The 22,422-nt window shown below is 37.4% G+C and overlaps 1 protein-coding gene across 12 annotated transcripts in view; it reads right to left on the reverse strand.

Moving 5' to 3' along the window:
* Positions 1–22,422, reverse strand: part of LOC106877485 (intermembrane lipid transfer protein VPS13D) — a 178,439-nt gene that overhangs the window by 67,444 nt on the left and 88,573 nt on the right. For all 12 annotated transcript variants that reach the window (XM_089349874.1, XM_089349875.1, XM_089349873.1 and 9 more), the window contains 18 exons: positions 21,692–21,839; positions 20,206–21,552; positions 18,714–19,254; positions 16,729–16,867; positions 15,386–15,554; positions 13,932–14,199; positions 11,964–12,144; positions 10,159–10,956; positions 8,712–8,951; positions 7,276–7,495; positions 6,899–7,120; positions 4,794–4,936; positions 3,419–3,517; positions 1,805–2,041; positions 1,186–1,315; positions 913–1,097; positions 474–555; positions 223–340 (listed from right to left, as the gene is read on the reverse strand). In XM_089349874.1, the coding sequence (XP_089206000.1) occupies positions 223–340; positions 474–555; positions 913–1,097; positions 1,186–1,315; positions 1,805–2,041; positions 3,419–3,517; positions 4,794–4,936; positions 6,899–7,120; positions 7,276–7,495; positions 8,712–8,951; positions 10,159–10,956; positions 11,964–12,144; positions 13,932–14,199; positions 15,386–15,554; positions 16,729–16,867; positions 18,714–19,254; positions 20,206–21,552; positions 21,692–21,839 (5,267 nt within the window). The remainder of the gene's footprint in view (positions 1–222; positions 341–473; positions 556–912; positions 1,098–1,185; positions 1,316–1,804; positions 2,042–3,418; positions 3,518–4,793; positions 4,937–6,898; positions 7,121–7,275; positions 7,496–8,711; positions 8,952–10,158; positions 10,957–11,963; positions 12,145–13,931; positions 14,200–15,385; positions 15,555–16,728; positions 16,868–18,713; positions 19,255–20,205; positions 21,553–21,691; positions 21,840–22,422) is intronic.

Here is a 22,422-nt window from a genome sequence, read left to right on the forward strand (position 1 = left end):
CTCTTACCCAAGAGTAGTTAAGTCAGTTACATCGGCCCTAGTGCTCTACTGGTACTTAGGACTTTAAACTAGGGCATTTACCTAAATGTTACTTCTGATTTCATTGTTCTTGCTACGTCCAGATAAAAACTAATTAGTACTCTCACACCCTGCATACTTTGCTTGATTGAAAGAGTTGAAAAAATTTACAAGACAACTTTCCCTTTTTGTTTTTTAACTTACTTCCAAACTTCAATAAATGGTTCCCAACCAGACAGTTTGCGGTTGTAATAGTCTCCAAGTAATTTGAACATACCTCGACCCACTTTCTTGGGGAGGAGCTGTTGGTGAAGTTCTAGATCTGAAATATTGCAAAACCAAATATTAGTTAGATGATCAGTGGTAAGAAATAAAAATTTATAAAAAAAAAGGCAAAAAAAAGAAAAAATTAAAATGACATTTTAAGATATTTGACAAGAAGCTGGGTAACTTACAGTTGAATGAAATTTCTGCAAGTGGTACATCAGCATCTTTACAATCATCAATGAGACAAATACAAATTGATGAGGCTTTTATCTAGAATGGAATAACAAATTTAGCATCAAAATCAAGAAAACAAAGTTACAAATTTCCAATGTCAGAGATAGAGAGACAGAGAGATAGATAGAATGACTGAAACAAGTAAAAGAGTATATTTTATATAAACTCTGTTAAAAACAGGTGAGGGTTGGTGAAAGAAAGGGCATCTAGTTATTAAATCCTGCTCCAGAATAAATTCCTGTCCATGCTAGTATGCTAGTATGGAAAAATGGACATTCTAAGAGATCATAAGAGAACATAGTTTCTTGAGAAAAACTGAGACTAGAATTTGATAAATTGTGCTTTTGATAAACTCTGAAATAAACGTGTATAAATTGTTATTTTTGTTTTTACCTCAATACCCGTTAAAAACCAAGAATCTTGTTCAATATTGGAAGCTCTTCGAGATGATGTATATTGAGTTTGATAACTACTTTGTTCACTAAAACTGCTCCTGGCAGAAGAGTAATTTAGGCTAGGCATTGCATCAACTGAGCTCTCTCCAAGAGGTAATATTTCAACTTCCTGTACAGCTGGAGCTGAAAAAAATAAAAAAGGAAAATAAATGACATTTGGGTTACTGAGATAAATAGTGATTAGGAATTAGAGTAATGTGTATCAACAGACCTGTGCTTTTAAAATGGATGTTCTGGGCAGTTCTAGCCTTTGTAGCTTGTTCAGGTAAAGAGTCAGTGATGGCAATAAACATCTTTAAGTCATTGTAAGACAAACGAATGTTTAAAAGATTGAGTGTCATCTGTAAAATAAAAGAAACAAACACGACCATATAAGAAAATCAGATAAATGCAGCACAAGGAACAAATATAAAGAGAATTTCAGCATGAATTTTCATGCTATGTATATGCATATTTTATGACTTAGAAAAGGAAAGACAGTCTCTATGGCCCTTTCAAGAACCTCCAAGACTGGTGGTGAGAAAGGACGTTATCTCTAGACCAGAGATCCAATCCATTTAGACTCTGTTAATGATGTCTTAAGGTTAAATTATTAACCATCGTGCCAACAACCACCTTGAGCTTCATATGTCTGACACATGTTGATTATATCAGACCTTAATTGTTATCATATTAAGCCCCAAGAAGGATGAAAGGCAAAGTTGACTGTAGCAAGACTTAAATTCAAAACATATGTTAGAATACGAAAATCATTTCATCTGACACTCTACAAATTGTGCCAAAAAACTCTAATTACTGTCCAATGGTAACGATAATTGTAATCAACTTACTTCAAGAACTAGAGGATTTTCCACTGCTTGAGCATCTAGCAAGCCAGTAACACGTGAAGTTGAGCGATCTGGCAATGGGTTGGCATTAATTTCTATGGTAATGCTGGTTGGATCAATAATTGAAAGGGCAGTTTCCTCTTCTTCCATTAGGAAACAGGAAAATACTTCTAGGCTCTGCAAACTGCATGACAGTGGTAAGTCTTGCGCTTTCGGACGATACCGTAGCACAGCAGTACACTGTAGATAGAGAGACAAACGAACAAGCAATAAAGAAAACTTTTATACATATATTTTCAGAGATAGTAACGTGATAGAGAATCTCACTGGACAGTTGACTGAACATTTCTTTCTCGTTTTTGTTCTTGTTTAATAAAACACAACACAATGAAATGCATAATCTGTGTTCACTATCTGATAACCATGTATAGTAATAAGTACTGAAGCTGTGATTGCACTTACAAACCTTTACTTCATACAGGGTGGTTCCAATTCTTTCTTTTTATTCACTATGTCACTGACAAATAGTACAAATATGTGTCAATATCCACCTAGACCCTCCCTCTGCAACAACTGTCCATAAAGATCCTCTCTTAAATCAATATATCTATAATAATTGTCCATAACACAAGGGAATTGTGTGTAAAAATGGTTTGTAAATTCAATGCCAGTTTTGGCACCTGAAGAAAAGATATCAAATCATTAAAAATGGGCTTTATTGAAAAGCAGAAACAAATTATATTAGCAGCCCAGAAAGTAATTTTTCTATTTTTCATTAAAGAAAACTAACAAACCAATGGCATCTTTAAAAATAACACACACAGGATTGAAGTGTTCAAACATTTACAGAGAAATGTGTAGATCCTAAAATATATTTTAGTAAGTATAAATACCATTAAATTTATACGCCAATTCTGCAGCAGAATCCACATGGATAATAATGGCTTTGATTTTAGAGGAAAGGGGTTAGTTGATGTCAACATCAACCCCAGTACATGATTGGTACTTAATTTTATTGACCCCAAAGGGATGAAATGGTAAAGCTGACCCCAGCAGAATTTGAACTTAGAACATAATGAATTGGAAAAAATGTTGCTACTTATTTTGTCCGACACTAACAGTTCTACCAGCTCACCACCTAATTTATATGAATAATTTACATGGTTAATAATCCTAAAATAGATATTTGGGTGAAATCAAGTTAAGGATTTAATGACATAATTACCAAAATATAGCACATGTACACACTGTGAACATAGGCAAGAATGTTTGGACATTTACATACTAGAGTTCCTATCTTCAGTTTGATGCTCTGCAAATTTCTGACCATTGGAAACATGACCACCAGGTATATTGAAATAAGCAGAGTAATGTGCCTTTCCTAGGGTCACTTAAGAACGGTCACTATAAGTTTGAATTTAATTGATCATAAACATATCATTACTGAGGAACTAAGATGGCACATCCAATATAAACGACTTCACAATAGGATATCAAATTATAAAAATCAGATTTATATTGTATCACACAGACATATTAAAAGCACAGACCTTTCCCTGTTAATAAATTAAAACTTTTGTCTTGAAAGTAACATCTAATATTAATATTGATATTTACCTTCAGAATAGCTGCTTCCGTGTCCCATGTAGACATGTCAGCAACAACTACAAACTGCGTATTTCTGACATTGACTTTTAGCTCAAATGGTACCTCAGTCTGGAAAAGTGAATCAACGGGTACAGTGAACAGGAGAAGGGCAAGTTAGTGATACTGAATGTTTAAGCAGAGCTGGTTAAATCAACATAAACAGACATACTATGAGTTGAGTCAAAATCAACAGATATAGAAGGTGTAATTACATAAAAAAGAGGGAGGAGAGAGAGAGAGGGAGAGAGACAGACAGACAGACAGACAGAGAGTGTCAGTGTTAAAAGAAAAAAAGAACTGCTATACAGGCTCATTAATCCAACAAAATTAAGAAGTATTATATAAACTCATTTACTCCAAATTACAATCATACATTAATAATAATAATAATAAGCATCCTACATATTACAATAATTAATACTAAATACATACTAGCTTTTTGATGGGTTTTATTTCTGCTTCAAGCCTTGCTCCATTTTCTTCTAGAGTTCAATTTTGTCATCTTTCTTACCTCCACTCACTTCTTACCTCCACTCACTTCCTACCTCCACTCACTTCCCTTCATGATTCTCACTCACATCATTATTTCTTTTCTTCCTCCCACTATATGTACTTCTTACATTTTCCGACTTTCTATTAAAATCTGGCCCCACCTCTTCTCTTCATTTCCTGTTGCTTTTTCTCCACTCACAAACACCAATATCAGTCTCTTTGTCCCTCATTTGTTTACTTTCTATAACTATTTCATCATACTGACCCTATAATTACCCCTTCTTTTTGTAGAGTTCAAGGTTTCTTCTTTCCACCTGTCCCCTCTTTCTGTGCAATTCTTTCTTCTCTTTTTTCTATCCCTCCCTATATTTCTAACTGCCAAATGTTGGCTGTTATTTCATTATGCATATATATATATATCTGCCAAATCAGATTGGAGCCTGGTGTAGCCTTCGGGCTCCACCAGTCCTCAGTCAAATCGTCCAACCCATGCTAGCATGGAAAGCGGACGTTAAACGATGATGATGATGATGATGATTATATATATATATATATATATATATATATATATATATATATATATATATATATATATATATCTACGTTGTGTGTGTGTATGTGTGTGTGTCTCTCTCTCTCTCTCTCTCTCCTTGTCTTAACATTGTGTGATAGTTGTAAATGAGTGTCACACAAGCAGTGCGATTCATTTTCAGTATTCTGTGAAGATATGTCTGGTCAAGGGGAAATATTACCTTGCTTGGAAACAAGTGAAAGTTGGTAACAGACTCTATCCAACCATGCGAAAGGGGAAGTTAAAACAATAAAAAATACACACACACAGAGGCATACTTACTTGTTCAACGACATGACATCGTCTGGTCACTATTCCTTGAGATCTGTTGAGAGGACTGCGGGGCCTCAATACAGGTGTGGAACTTTCAGAGGGGTTTCTGACCTTCACAGTTTCAAATTTTTCCTCTGGCTTTTTATCCATATCTGATTAAAAAAACCCAAAAAAACCCATCAATTTAATATTCAGATATCCGAGTGATATTTCAATGTGAATTATAAACTATTTCTACAGCAACTTTTAGCCTAAACAATTCCTGCTACATATTAAATCACACCTAGGGACATCAACAAAGTACGAGAATGCAACTACAAAATCATTCTGATAACACTGACCTGTCCAATCATTATAGGGTCAGTATGATGAAATAGTTATAGAAAGTAAACAAATGAGGGACAAAGAGACTGATATTGGTGTTTGTGAGTGGAGAAAAAGCAACAGGAAATGAAGAGAAGAGGTGGGGCCAGATTTTAATAGAAAGTCTAAAACAAGCTAAAACAATAATTTACTTTTCCTTGAGCCCTACGACTCATAAGGCTGGTTACCTGAATTCCGTGGCATATAAGAGACCAAAACCACAACATTCCCTCTAAATGGGAAGCCAGTTCCATTGCAGAGTTCAAGGCCAGAACTTTTGATGACGTGGAACCAAGTACTTGACTTGTATCTTATGTTATTGACCCAGAAAGGATGAAAGGCAAAGTTGACCTCAGTGGGATTTGAACTCAGAATGTAAAGAACTGGAAGAAATGCAGCTAAATATTTTGTCCAACATGCTAATGATTTTGCCAGCTTGCCATGATGTTGAGTGTCCCACATGAGGAATCGGTGCTAGATGTGTCGAAGCAATTATCATGATTAATAATAAATTCTTGTATATTCCATCTTCTGTCTTTCATTTGTTATATATATATATATACACATATATATATATCTATACATATATATATATATATATATATACATACACACATACACACAAAGATATTTGCAATATCAATTACCTTACAAGCTGCCAGATACAAGGGTAGCTAATTATCAGAAAAACATACAGAAGAATAATAGCTGTCATGCTGTGCCCAAGTTCCTCTTGTTCATGTCTGCATTCGACCACCACTAAAACTTCTAGACATACAAGTAGTCTGGAAGAAACACAGAATGCCAAAACTACCTCACTGTACCCTACGTGATAGACCACTGCATATTAGTTTGTGTGGGGCAGTCTTCAGTAAAGTTTTGGTTTCATGGGTTGCTACTATTTATGTGTCCTAGATCTGCTTCGGCAAGGTTGAGCAAGAGCTACACAAATAATACAGTTTCTGAAAACATGGACCAAGTAGCACAATTAAGCAAGAGGTTAGCAGTTCATATTCTGGCCCTAGTCCTGTCTTATGTTGTGTCTTGTTTGTTGTCAAGCTGGCTGAATCCACCTAGGTATAACGTGGTAGAATTTAGTCACAAATAGCAGCAACAGTCCAATGTTAATTTCAACTATGCTTGGAGAGAAAAAAAATTATATTTTCCAAGAAATGAAATGGGTAAGAACCAGCAACACTGTTATAAAAATTAAAATGCTTTAGAAGCCAAAAACACAGAAATTTATATCTCGGCACAGTGCACTGGATTTGGAGGGTGGAATGGAATTTTTACTAAATCCCTTACAAAATTCACACAGATGATTCTTGTTGGCACTCCGTCACTTACGACGTCGAGGGTTCCAGTTGATCTGGAACAGCCTGCTCGTGAAATTAACGTGCAAGTGGCTGAGCACTCCACAGACACGTGTACCCTTAACGTAGTTCTCGGGGATATTCAGCGTGACACAGTGTGACCCTTTGAATTACAGGCACAACAGAAACAGAAAGTAAGAGTGAGAGAAAGTTGTGGTGAAAGAGTACAACAGGGTTTGCCACCATCCCCTGCCGGAGCCTCATGGAACTTTAGGTGTTTTCACTCAATAAACACTCACAACGCCCGGTCTAGGAATTGAAACTGCGATCCTATGACCGCGAGTCCGCTGCCCTAACCACTGGGCCACTGCGCCTCCACACAGATGCATATTGTACAGTAAACTAAACATTGCCTTTTGATCAAAGTCTAATACTTACCTAAAAATGGGTCCTCAATATCAGTGGTGAGAAAGTTATTGACGGCTAGCAACCAGTCAAAGATGCACATCAGCCGCATGTTATTCAACAAGACAGTAAACAGTTTCACTTGATTGGTGAATTGAAAATATAGCTCCATTTGCAACTTGCTACAGGTATCTACTTGCTTTGATGGTTGCAAGATGTTACTAAACACATTTGGGGCTTTCCCAGGTGGAAGATCTGTATTTTGAAATGAATGATTAAAATAATTTATTAAAATAATAAAAAAATTTCTTTTTTAACTTATATATTTGGTAATATACTTGGTACAAAAATGCATGTGAAATTAAAGAAATGGAAAAGTGTGAAAGGAAAGAAAAAAAAAAAAACAGTACCTTTATATCTAGTGTCAACTGCTCGTATTTCATGAGAAACCAAATCAACATCTTTGGTTCCATTGGAGCGTGTTTTCACCAGAAGATTAGAATGAATGAAATCAAATCTTGCCAAAGAATCTTGGGATGTGTTTTGCCAGTCAAATAATAGTTCTACAGTGATGTTTCTTAAGTCAATTTCCATGAGCATATTTGTCCACACTGAACCAGATGGGGGAGCCTAGTAAATAATAATAATAATAATAATAATAAAGGTTGTATATAAAGGTTATATATACAACATATCAAAGGTGATAGAGGCCTTATACAGCTAGAAAGCTATTACAAAATAACCACCATAGAACTACAGAAATACCTATTTCAGAAGCAAGGAAAACTAATACAAATAGCCACAAACATGAACGAAACAGAAAAACTGTTGTCTGTCTTTAAGGAAGCTGACAAATACAAAAAAGGAAGCCATAGTACCAAACAACTATGAAGAAAAAGAAGAAACAACAAAAGCTGTAAAACAACTGAAATCCAAACTAAAACTGGAAAAGAAACGTATCATGATAAAATGATGGCAAGAAAAGCTCCTTCATGGCAAATATTGGGTTAAGCTAAATAGAAAAGAAATAGACAAAGCAGAATCCTAACAATGGCCGGGAAGCTCAGGACTCAAACCAGAAACTGATGGATTTTTAATTGCGGCACAAGATCAAAGCCTTCCCACCAGAAATCACCAAAAACATATAATGACAAGAAATACAAGTAACTGCAGAATATGTGGAGATGGAGAAGAAACAATAAATCTTATTGCTTCTGGCTGCCCAGTCCTGGTGAAGAAGGAATATATTCACAGACATGACATGCTTGGGACCTATAGACATTGGAAGCTATGCTAACACTATGGAACAACAGAAAAAAGATGGTATAGGCACACTTGAGAAAAGGTTACAGAAAATGAGAAAGCAATCATACTTTGAGATATGCACACAGAGAAATTAAGGCCAATAAGGCTGGATATGGTTGTCAGAGATCACCAAGAAAAAAATGCTTTCTAATCAATGTATCAATACCAACAGGTGACAACATTTCTCTGAAAGAAATGGAAAAACTTTCAAAATACAAAGATCTACAAATAGAGGTAACTCGAATGTGGAGCCTAAAAACAGAAACAATTCCTAGTACATAACAAAAACACCAGGACTTACAAGTATATATAACATAGAGAAAATAGCACCACTAGGCACTGCACACGTCCTATGTAAAACACTTTCAATGCAGTGAAAATAGGAGCACCACAACAAACCACAGCACACAGAGCTGTGCTCAGTAGTGCAGTGAAAGCACATGATAAAAATAAGACTACTGAATAATAATAATACTAATAATAATAATGATAATAATAATAATAATGATAAAGTTACGGGTGATGATGAAAATAGACATACCTTATTTTGTGGCTCTTTCAAATGTGTCATTACGGGTCGCTGGAAGTCTGGCAATGTTTCACCAATATTATGAGCAAGGATACCCCGCAATAGTTTGAACTGCTTCAGAGTAATTAAAGCATGAATGGAAGACAGCTTGCCAGTCATATGAATGTTTGGAGCAGAATGGCTAAGTCCCCGATCAAGATTCCGTTCCACTTGCAGATGTAATGCACATTTTTCTTTGAAGATTTTACCAGTCTGCAAATAAAGAATTTCAAATGAGTGATATTGAATATTAAGTTGTCACACAAATTTCAGAAACGAACGTACAATTTTAGAATATAATCTCTACATAATGTGATAGTAACCTTCTTGAGGATGCTGTAGCTAATACTTCTAGAAAGTTAAGTTATTATTTAATCAGACTTTAAATGGCTTGATATAAATTTTCAGGTAAGTATGATAAAACCCAGTAAAATATATCTTAAAACTCCACATCATACCACTGTCCCAAATATTATTATGCTGATTTTTATCTCCTAATAATTCAAATATACATTGCACAGTAAGATTAAATTTTTCAGTAAAATAATTTTACATAATTTTTCCACTAAAATATTTTACAGATTATTAACCTTGTATTTAGAGAATACATTCACAATATTTAGAGTATTTTTCAATATTTTATTCCAGACAGATTAGAAATAGTACTAAAGTAATGAGTCTAGATATGTATCTGGGAATAAAACACATAATAACAATTGAAGATCAAACTGAATGGAATACGGTGGTGAAATATTTACAATATTAGCTCTCCTTATAGGTGACAAACCCGGTTCAGGCATCTTTGAATTAACCCTCTTGATACCAACCTACCGAGACTGCTTCAGGTTCTATGAAACAAGCCTCTTGTTTTTAAGTGATATAAATTAAAACCTTCCACCAAAATTAATTTATATACCAAACATCAGCTTAATAGTGACTAAGTTATTTTACTGAATTATTTTCAAAATTAATTGAGACAAAGATAGTGTATATTAATAAAAATACGATGTTAAAAGGATTAAATCAAATTTTGAAACTGTCAGTTTTTTAACAATTAACTTTCTCAGGATGAAAATAATTTTAAAATATTTTTTATACCATAAGAAGTTAAAATACAGAAAATATTTTGTCCAGAAAAATACTGAAGTTGTCATCAATGAATAACATGAATAACAGTTTTTGGAGCTGATATCATTATGAAATAGGAGTGGAGCCTGGCCAGTATTTATTTCTGACATGGGAAAATTAGATATCAAAAATGAATGCTGTTTTTTGTTTTTTTACAAGTTATAACCAACATTATTAGGCTGTAACATAGTTTAATAATTTGATATTAATTTTCTCTCATTAAAGTAGACAACTGAAGTAAAAAAGTTTAGATAACTGTATGGCAAAATGCAATATGTAAAAACTAACTTACATCTCTTTCAATTGAATAAATCGGTCCATCAGATGTATCGACTTTAACCAACTCAGCTGAATACAAATCCATATCGGTCAATGTTACTGACATTACATCTAGCAGACAGATGTGTTTCATGGGGTCACAATGGACATAAGCCATGCTCTGCTGAACAGACAACGTGAAAGGGTTGATAGTCTTTTTTTCCTGGGCAAGCAATGGTGCTGACAGTTTCTTACAGAATTTACTACTCTGTGGAGAGGAGAGTTTGTCAGAGCTGCTATCAGACAACACGCGGCTGTCCAGTACTGAAAAGTTGCATGGAGACAAGCACTCCAATGTTGATAGGACAACACTCTCTTCTGTAGAAACATTCTCAGTGGGATCAAAAATATCAGAAGATTTTGATTCAGTCATGGATGACGCTTCAAGTTCCCCATCTCTGATGTCGTGCTCAAGACTACCATAAATGCTTTGGTTCATCAGATCAACATCAATTTTAGGAATAACTAGTGCAGGTTTTTCATTTTCTTTTGGCAAACTCTGATGGAAAACACTTTGAGTCATTGATGTGTAATTACTCTCAGAATTGGAGGATAATTTGGCGTCAGAGTGAGTAGCGTTGGCTGAATTGTACTGTCTACCTTTGATAGTTCCAATGGAACCATCTAAAAGGAATTGGTTGGTAACACTAAGCCGTCCAAGTTCAGCAACGAGTAGGCCTGTTGTTTTATAACTGTAAGGAAGCAAAATCACAGGACTGTCTGCTTCGATGTTCATCTTAATGCGAGCATTACGTATCATACTTGCTGAGATCTGATAAAAAGAGACAAAGGAAAAAATAGGATTAGAGAAAAATATGCACAAAAGTCAATAATTCTTACATGCAAACATCTTCATGTATACTTGATTTTGTTTGTTTTTTACTTACATGTAAATCCGTGCTATGTAATAACTTTCAAAAGCAAATTTATTTTAATTATAAAATCATCATCATCATCATCATTTAATGTCCGCATGGGTTGGATGATTTGACTGAGGACTAGCGAACCAGATGGCTACACCAGGCTCCAATCTGATCTGGCAGAGTTTCTACAGCTGGATGCCCTTCCTAACGCCAACCACTCCGGGAGTGTAGTGGGGGCTTTTTACGTGCCACCGGCACAAGGGCCAGTCCAGCGGTACTAGCAACGGCTATGCTCAAATGGTGTTTTTTTTTATGTGCCACCTGCACAGGAGTCAGTTCAATGTTTTGTTCACATGCCACTGGCACAAGTGCCAGTAAGGCGAAGCTGGAAACAATCGCGCTCAAATGGTACTTTTTATGTGCCACCGGTACGGGAGCGAGACCGCTGCTCTGGCAGTGATCCTGCTCGGATGGTGCTGTTAGCGCTCCACTGGCACGGGTGCCAGTCATCATATTAATAATAACTGTTTTGGTTTTATTTATCATAGCAAGTATAATATAACAGTAGTAATTATTTTAATTACAATAGCAAGTTAACCACTATAGTATCTAGTTTAAAATAATAAATCGAGGCTAAGAGTTAGAATGTCAATGAAAGACTTAGCAACATGTGCATACATGTCTGGGAAATGCAAAACAATGGAGTAAACGAATAATAAGTGGTCTTGTGGATTGCCAGTCCTTAGTCAAATCATCCAACCCATGCTAGCATGGAAAGCAGACGTTAAACGATGATGATGATATATATATATATATGTATATATATATATATTTATATATATATACAACTTTGTGTGTTGCTAATAGAATTAAAAAAAAAGAACAGAAACCAAAGGGTTGATTATATTTGCCTTACCTTTTTACCAATGGATGCAGCACGAATTCGACCCATTCTGTCATGTAATTGCAGAAAATGCATACAGAATGCTGTTACTTCACTCTGGAATCTATCTGTATACGTGTACTGCACAGTTGCCATATGCAGTTTAACACACAAATCGTATGCCCTCTGCATTCCTGGATCATCCCCAGCATATCTGAAAAACACACATACACACACAATCATTTGAGATGTTAAACTGAGCTTCAACAAGTTGATTTCAATTATTCTTCCTAAAACACACATAAATATACATGCTACATCCTTGGTATAATGTAGCTATGCTTTGCTTTGTCATAAGCCCTCAATTCTTAATGAAACTGTAGATGTGTTGTGACATGTTAAAAAGCTGGTGGAGCCCCTACCTTTCTATGTATGATCACAACTGATCTCTTGGTGGGAGGGGGCAGAGGGGAGATGAGGGGGGAGAGGAGGGGAGAGGATAGGGGAGGATGGGGATGGGAGAGAGGGGGAGAGTAGGAGAGAGAGAGAGAGAAGAATTAACCCAGTACAAAACTAAAGCTTTATCTCTAACCTGAAAGGATGGAAGCAAAGTTGACTTTGACAGTATTTGAACTCAGAGTGATAAGAGCCAAGATGAATATTGCAAGGCAATCTGTATTATGCTCTAACAACTCTGCCAACTTTTTCCCCCACTATAAAACTACAGTAAGTTATGTATATTGTCCTCCTCAGGGTCATATATTGATAAATACCAACACCTCTGGTCAAGGAAGATAAAAGGAAGACAATTCTCTTCTACCTGCAAAATCAGTACCTGAGCAAAAGGTTTGTAGTGTTTCTGCTAGGATCAGTCAGTACACTCAAACAGTTTAGTTCACCATTATAATCATCGTTTAATGTCCACTTTCCATGCTAGCATGGGTTGGACGATTTGACTGAGGACTGGCGAACCAGATGGCTGCACCAGGCTCCAATCTGATCTGGAAGAGTTTCTACAGCTGGATGCCCTTCCTAACGCCAACCACTCCGAGAGTGTAGTGGGTGCTTTTACGTGCCACCAGAACGGGGCCAGTCACGCGGTAGTGGCACCAGCCATGCTCAAAATGGTGTATTTTACGTGCCACCTGCACAGGAGCCAGTCCAGCAGCACTGGCAACGAGCTCGCTCGAATGATTTTCTAATGTGCCACCGGCACAAGTACCAGTAAGGCGACGCTGGTAACGATCACGCTCAAATGGTGCTATTTACGTGCCACTAGCACGGAATCTAGACAGCTGCTCTGGCAATGATCACGCTCGGACAGTGCTGTTTGTGCTCCACTGGCACAGGTGCCAGTCATCAAGAAAGACAATTCTCTTCTACCTGCAAAATCAGCACCCGAGCAAAAGGTTTGTAGTGTTTCTGCTAGGATCAGCCAGCACAACAGTTTGGTTATAAATGATAAATTATTTTCCATCATCCAGAGAACCAACACATTTCAATTACAAGACTTGAATTTTATAACTATTGTAGTTCTAATAGAAAACAATTGGATAAAGGTTTAATGAAGGATTTGGAAAGAGAAGCTGACAAAGGGTAGAGATACAAGTATATCAGGTAGGCTTGAATAGGCAGAAACAGGGGAATAGTAATCCCTTGCCATATCGCAGTTCACCCATCATGGTTTATTATTTAAGCTTATGTCGATTCCTCCATGGTGTTGTTTTGCATTTATAATAAAATAAAAATATATAAATTATAAAAATAATTTAAAAAAATATGCAGTACAGTACTGTTTCTACTTTGCAGATTTTCAACTATTACAGGGCGTTTGGGAACATAATACCTGTAATAGTCGAGGGATTACTGTAGTTCAAAGGAGCAGAGGCTTTATATTTAGTTAGTACAGGAATGTAGTGTGTGTATGTGTGTATGTGTGTGTGTGTGTGAATGAATGCAGATGTATACGTATGAATTCTAGGGTACAAAGTATATGCTTACTTGAATATATCAAATGTCAGGGCTTGATCTCCGACACTGATGAATTTTTCTCGGAAATTGAGGCCATATGGTGACTGGTCAAGCACGGAGATGCTGCCAAGTTGACCAACAACATGTGTGTTGCCGTCATGCAGGGACAAATTGGCTTTCAGATTGGACACTGTGGCTCGAGCCAGTTCATACTCTGGTTTATTCATAATTAGAGTGAGGCTTTCAATATTCATGTGAAACTTTGAGTTAACCACTTCTTCACCTTGAATAGAGTTATCTGAAAGACATAACATAAGATTTTAATAAAAATTACACACATGCACACACAGGCATGCACACACTCGTTCAACATAGAACATGTAGATGAAAACATCATACTCTGGTTGAAGCAAAAAAAAATCTTGAAATGAGAGTAAATGTGAAAGAATGAATTAAACACATTTCCTATGCTGGTGCCATATATAAAGCACTTAGTGCATTCTGTAAAGTGTTTGGTGTAAGGAAGGACATCCAGTAGTAGAAACAATATCAAAACGGACAACTGGAGCCTGGTGCAGCTCTCCAGCTTGCCAACTTCAGTCAAACCATTCAACCCATGGGAAACAGACATTAAACGATGATGATGATAACATTTACATCCATTTATATGAATTCAATGATGCAAAAACAAAACGAGAACAATTTCAATTTGCAAAATGGGAAAACTGGATAGTAAAATGTTAATGTTATATAGTTTCGGCAATGTCAAGTAGATGAGGGATAAGATACTAGCTTTGATGACAACTGACTTTTACATCCACAAGAAGAAAATGAACTCAACACTGCAAGTCAAAAGAAGTAGTCATCAAATACACAGTGATCCCACTGTTTACAACACTGAATTACGCTACTTCCTGCTGACAGACAGGATAACTTAGTTACAGACAGTAGAGTGTCTTAGCTAGACACACGAAATGGTGTGATGATAGCATATGAACTGCTGTTGGTTGTCCAGGATTGTACCACTATGAACTCAGTTATCCATGATTCTATATACAAGAAAGCTGACACATCTTGAGAAAATAAATTCATGGAATGGGTTAACTTGGGTGATTATCATTCCCTGTTTGAGAAGTGTAACAAAATGATTTCTAACATAGTCACTAAGCCAGAAATGGTACTTCATCTGGTACTTCATTGCCTTTAGTAGAGTTCAATCCTGGTTACACTCCATCCAAAGTTGTCCTCTATATATTGATGAACATTAATTACATCAATCTCACCAGACCATGAAGGTTTGCAAAATTAAGAGCACTGCCTGTCCTCTCCTAACTTACCAGAAAGATGAAAAACTAGTTTGGCTTCCATAGGATTTGATCACAGGGTGCAAGGGAACACAACTAAATATTGCAAGACATTCTGTCATCTCCTGCCATAAAATGAAAGAGACTAAAACAAAATGAAAATTAATAAAAAAAGGCTACCTTCAGTGTCCAACGAGGAGTCTTGACTGGTTGAGAAAACATTTGGTGACTGGGCTCCAGCTTCTTTAAACGTAGCTCCAAGACCCAGGAAATCAAGTAATACGACCCAAGTCTGCAGATTAATGGTTGTATCCAAACTGCTAAACTGAATATCAATGGAGCGATTGATCTAGTGAAAGACAAAGAAACAAGGATAATTATTTCATCCTAGGCAAGACATTTTTGCCAGCCTTTATTTTTTTTACATTTGAAAACCTGTCTATTATCTTTTATATGTTTCAGTTATTGGGCTGTGGTCATGCTGGGGTACTGCCTTGAGTTCTTTGAGCAAATCAACTCCAGTACTTATGTCTTTTTTTTAAGTCTCATACATACTACAGGGTGTCCACAAAGTCTGGGTACATGGGGATTAACACATACTTTAAGAAATTATTATTTCTTATATTTAATTGCTTATGTTATAATTTTATTTACTCCATGTGTCCAGACCTTGTGGACACCTTGTATATTGGTCTTTAAAGTTATGGGGATATTAACAAACCAACACAGGTTGTCAAGCAGTGGGGAAAGGGGACAAACACAGATGCACACATACACACACAGCATGAATGGATGTACATACATATGATGATGAGCTACTTTCAAGTTCATGAACAAAATCCATTCACGAGGCTTTGGTTGGCCCAGGCTGCAGTAGAAGAAACTTGTCCAAAGTGCTGTGCAGTGGGACTGAGCCAGAAACAATGTACTAACAAAGCAAGCTTCTTAACCACACAACTATACCTATACCGACAGCAGTTATTCTGGTAAACTTGGTGTAAATAGCAGTAGCAGCAATTAATCTTTCAATCAAATTGACAGAAACATAGTTTCCATTGATTTGATTGGATTCCATCCAGCTATTAAGACAACTGCTTTTCTACCTGGGTGCTCCTCTTAATGCTAATCAATGCTATAACCATTATCATCGTTAAGGTGGCGAGCTGGCAGAGTCGTTAGCACGCTGGATGAAATGATTAGCAGTATTCACCCATCACTACGTTCTGAGTTCAAATTTCGCCGAGGTTGACTTCACCTTTCATCCTTTCAGGGTCGATAAATTAAGTACCAGTGAAATTCTGGGGTCAATGTAATAGACTAGTCCCCTCCCCCAAAACTTCGGGCCTTGTGCCTATAATAGAAAGGATTATCATCATTCTTGTTACCAATGTTATGGTGACATTGGTATAAAATAACATGGTATAAAATAACATCAATAATAAATAACATTTATAACGCTTAGAATGAGATTACTATTTCTATGACATTTATGTTTTAAAAAAAAACAAAAACATTGTTTTCACCTGTTTATAGGTTTCTTGAAACTGAGGACACTTGCTATCGACTAGGAATATACTAATGTGAACCAGAGGTCCACTGTTAGTAACTTGTTCCATTGAACCCATAGGAGAAGGTGGTGGTGTACAGGGGTAGCATCCCTCACTGAAAGATAAGGGTCAAAATAATAAAATAAAGCAAATACTTGAAAGTTTACAGCAGAGACAAAAAAATTATACATGATATATACAAAATAGTGGAGGTACAATGGCCCAGTGGTTAGGGCAGCGGACTCACGGTCGGAGGATTAGCCATAGCCTTTGCAGGCTCTTCCAAACAATGAGATTTATATTGTTAAATGTTTCACTTAGACTGTAGTAAGCAGGCAATTTCAGGAGAGATATCTACAGGGAGGAAATTTTTAAGGGACAAAGGAATGGATATAGTGGGAAGAAAGCCAGTACCGCCTAACTGGCCTTCGTAGGATTTTTGAGTGAGATCGTTGCCAGTGCCCCTGGACTGGCTCTTGTGCGGGTGGCACATAAAATACACCATTTTGAGCGTGGCCGTTGCCAGTAGCACCTGACTGGCCTTCGTGCGGGTGACACGTAAAAGCACCCACTACACTCTCTGAGTGGTTGGCGTTAGGAAGGGCATCCAGCTGTAGAAACTCTGCCAAATCAGATTGGAGCCTGGTGTAGCCATCCGGTTTCACCAGTCCTCAGTCAAATCGTCCAACCCATGCTAGCATGGAAAGCGGACGTTAAACGATGATGATGATGATGAAAGGAATGGATACAGTGTTTAGTGAGGAACCTTTGACAAAGTAAACACAACAAGACTGATAGAAAGAGAAGAGACACATGAACTCAGAGTACCTGAGTGGAGACAGCATGAGAGTGGCCACCTCTGAAGAGAAGGGGTCGCTGTAGTAGAAAAGACAGAGAGAGGGTACAACACATTTATGGGCCTGATGCAGAAGTGTTTCTAGATGTGGTTACTTTAGCAACAGTTAAATATCATCATATAGGTGGAAAGTTAGAACTTTAGACCATGAAGTAAATGACTCAGCATCATTATTATCATGTTAACATCCACTTTTCCATGCTTGCAAGGGTTGGAAAGAGTTTATTGAAGAGGATTTTTTCTTATGGCCAGATGCCATTTCTTTCACCAACCCCAATCTATTTCCAAGCAAGGCAGTAGCTCTCTTTGGCTAGACATTTTTCTGAATATTGCAAATGAACGACACTACTTGTATGACAGTGATGTTCATTTACAACCATCATGTGATCGAAAACTGAACCAAATTCGATGACTGGCACCGAGTGAGATCACTGCCAGAGCAGCGGTCTTGCTTCCGTGTCAGTGGCACATAAAAAGCACCATTTAAGCATGATCGTTTCCAGCTCCACCTTACTGGCACTTGTGCCGGTGGCATGTGAACAAAACATTGGACTGACTCCTGTACGGGTGGCACATAAAAAGACACCATTTGAGTGTGGCCGTTGCCAGTACCGCCTGACTGGCCCTCGTGCCGGTGGCACGTAAAAAGCACCCACTACACTCTCGGAGTGGTTGGCGTTAGGAAGGGCATCCAGCTGTAGAAACTCTGCCAGATCAGATTGGAGTCTGGTGTAACCATCTGGTGTAACCATCTGGTTCACCAGTCCCAAGTCAAATCGTCCAATCCATGCTAGCATGGAAAGCAGACGTTAAATGATGATGATGTCAAGGCAAGGACACAGTAACACAAACATATATATACACAAACACAATGGGCTTCTTTCAGTTTCCATCTACCAAATCCACTCACAAAGTTTTGGTCAACCCAGGGTTATAATAGAAGACACCTGGTCAAGGTGCCATGGAGTAGGATTGAACCACACAGCCACACTTGTGTCTCTATATATCAATCAATATATCAATATGATTTGTTTAGTAATCTCCTGAAAGAAATGAATATAAATGGTGACAAACCAAAGATACAGCTACGGTAAACAATACTTACTTGTTTTCTTCTGCAGCCATTTTCCTCTGATTACCTCCTAAGCTGTTTTTCTTAGAATGAGACATAAAAACATTCTCTTCGTGAAAACTTGAAGGCAAAGAACCAGGCATTTTCGGTTTAGGGACCATTATTGTACAATCAGGACAAGATGTTGATAAATTAGAACCTAATTTATCTTCTTTAGGTTCTGGTTCTTCCTTTTTAGATGAGACCATTAAATAACGAGGTTTAGAGTCATTTGTCTCTAATAAATCTTCCATGGTAAGTGATTTAAGAGAAAGATCAAATGAGGAAACATAATTGTCCATTCGATGATAGATAAGGATGAGATCTTGTAAGCAAAGGTCAACAAGTCGTTTTTGTGAATCAGGTTCCAAATCTCCTTGCATCTCCACACTGAACATTGCCACTTCAAACCGTGCTTCTAATGGGAGACTAGTTGGAACTGGCTTTGATGACTGAGAAGATTCACTGCTCCCTGTTCGAATCACTTTGGCAATGTCTGATTCAGTAGAAGAGTCTAGTTTTAGTGCTGAAATTCCTGTCAAAAATAAACAAATAAATGTAATAAAATCTTTTGATAAAATTAGAGAAAAGTTGAAAGAAGAAAGAAAGAAAACCAATACCAATTATAAAAAGAGCAGTACATAGTCATCATCATCACCATCATCGTTTAATGTCCGCTTTCCATGCTAGCATGGGTTGGACGATTTTACTGAGGACTGGCAAGCCAGAAGGCTGCACCAGACTCCAATCTGATCTGGCAGAGTTTCTACAGCTGGATGCCCTTCCTAACGCCAACCACTCCGAGAGTATAGTGGGTGCTTTTACATGCCACCGGCACGAGGGCCAGTCAGGCGGTACTGGCAACGGCCACACTCAAAATGGTGTTTTTTATGTGCCACCTGCACGGGAGCCAGTCCAGCGGCACTGGCAATGATCTCACTCTAATGATTTTCTCGTGTATATAATTTGTTTGCTAGATATGTACTTTTAGTGGGGGAAGAGTAGTGCAGTAAAGAAAGATGGGTATGCCCATAGCATTTTTTTGGCAGGGCCTGCAATACTGCAGATTATCTTGATAAGAAATGATGGCAACTTCATTAGCACAGTTAGTAATTTCAAAGAACATATTGGGCAACACCATGATGGCTTCTCTTGAGTACAAGATGGAAGCAAGTACGGTGAGAGACATGAGGAGGGATCACAAATTCTGGAATTCTGTGATGTGAATAACTTAATCAATACAAATTTCAGGAAACTAATCAGCCATTTAATTGTCTACTAATGAGGTGATAACACAGGCCAGAGAAACTTTATTCTCACCAGGAAATAGGGTTGACAGATATATGTAATACAATCAACTAACATGCTAAGAGTTCAAAGCTATTGATATGAACCACTAAATTCCCGTAACTCTAAAAAGGAAAAAATTAAAAAAAAGATATTACTCTCCACCCACTCTCTCGATAAGTACAGTATCTTTACTTACCTGGTAAATATGATGAATTATTGTCACCTTCACTGGAAATTGAGAAAGTAACTGTTTCTTCATTTATGCCACTTAATGTTAAGTTGTGGCGAGTTTCAAGAATCTGTTCATAGACAGCTTTAGAAAGAACAAGTTTACATGGTGTTGCAATGACAATATTAACAGATAATGACTGGGAAGGTGCTGGAGAAGATTTTTTGTCATCAGTGTCATTTGGGATGATGTACGTGAAGGCCGAGGTGAATGAATGAGATTTGAAAGGTGTGCTTTCTTCCATACCAGGTGAGCAAGGTGACCGGCATGTGATGTCATACTCAAGTACATGGAGGGTTATTTCTATATTTGTATCATACAGAACTGGGTTGCATTTACGAAACTGATCATCCTTGAACAGGCGTTCAATGTCAAGTCCACGATAGTCAAATACACGCTCATAAATATTGAATGTTGTTAAATTCAATGCATACAAACTCATCTTGTCAACATGAATACTAATGCAGTCCTTGACATCTTTCTTTGTAATTGACTCAGCAGGCATATTTTTGATGGAGATTTCTCCAAGGCAAGCCATTAGAACTTCTGAACTGGTTTGCTTTCGAGGTAGAAACACAATTGGAGTTTCAATTTGCATATCAATATTAATCTTGAGCTCTTCTGGTGGGGAAGCTGTTAACGAACCAGTCATGAACTGCTCTTCACTGTAGGACATATCTGGGGGGAAGAAGTCATTCATCTCTAAGGACTGGCTTTCAGATTTACGCTGATTGGGTGGAGAATGAATGTAATCATTGCTACTGTTGTTTCCTCCAGGGAAATTTCCACTGGCTGTTTCCATACGCTTAGCTACAAGACCTTTGGCAACTTCTTTTGCAGCGTGCTTTATTGAAGAAGCTACATTTGAAGTATAGTCTTTGAAGCTGGAAAGACATTCAGACAGCTCTCTTAAGAACAGTGGAGAGTGGATGTAAATGACTGATGCCATCCTGATCTTTACAGCAACGTCCTTCTCAGAAACTGCAGAGCTGCCGTTAACTGTATAGATAAGGCTTTCATTAATTGGAAGAAGTGGAAAAGAAGAAGAAAGTAAAGCAGCATGTCCCAGGTATCTCTCGAGTTGGAAGGTTAATGCATAGCTGTTCCTAGAGTTGTTATCTAAGATCTCAGGTCCCCATTGACAGGATTTCTTCTGATTTGAGCTGTACACCTGAACCATGTCAGAATTACTTTGGAAACTTGGAAGTGTTGACAACTTGCCAACTTGTAATAGATATTGGTGTTTGTGGGCTTCGGGCATTACATTTACAATGTGAAATCCTTCTAGTGAACCAGCAACCTCGAGTTTTTCACCTGCAAAAAGAAAACCAAAATTAAATATTTACATTCTACTACTACTACTACTACTATTATTACTACAACACAAACAAGTAAATTAAAAATTATAAGAGAGAAAAATAAGAGTTAAAGAATGACAACATAATTTACTTACTTATGCGAGCATTGATTTGTGCATTGGACATGGTAATAGTGGCCACCTTTCTGGCATTCCGGCCAGAGACAGAGTCTTCAAGATGAACCAGCAGGATGTTTAAGCGATGAAAATCAGCTGTAACACCAATGCACATACCTGAGATACTCTGTAATGAAAAAAGATAAAGTTTGAAATATACAAATGTATAACCATACATGCATACACACAGATCATCATCATCATCATCATCGTCATTTAACATTCACTTTTCCATGCTTGATTGGGTCAGATGGAATTTGGCTGAAGCAGATCATTAACAGCCTGATGCCCTTCCTGTAGCCAACCCTCACCTCTTTCCAAGCAACATATTTATCTATAAAGGGTAAATACCCACCTCAGTCAAGAATGACAATGGGACTACACCTAGAAAGTTCCCCTCCAAGGCATAAACCCAGGAAAAGTTGTTTATGGAAGACCAGCAGTCGTCCATGGATACCAGCTCCCCCACTCCATGCCATCAAACATCCACTTTTCCATGCTTGCATGGGTCATGCAGGATTTGCTAAGGTGTATTTTCTCTATGGCTAGATACCCTTCCTTTCGCCTCCAAACAATGTAATATACCCTGTCACCAGACATGTATTTTCCATGGAAAACCGGAAATGAACATCATCCGGTATGACGGTCATGCTTGTTTACAACCACCACACGATGTCCAGACAAGGGTACCCAAACACACACATATAGGT

Source organism: Octopus bimaculoides, chromosome 3, assembly GCF_046866305.1.
Source record: "Octopus bimaculoides isolate indiv1 chromosome 3, ASM4686630v1, whole genome shotgun sequence".
NCBI lineage: Eukaryota > Metazoa > Mollusca > Cephalopoda > Octopoda > Octopodidae > Octopus > Octopus bimaculoides.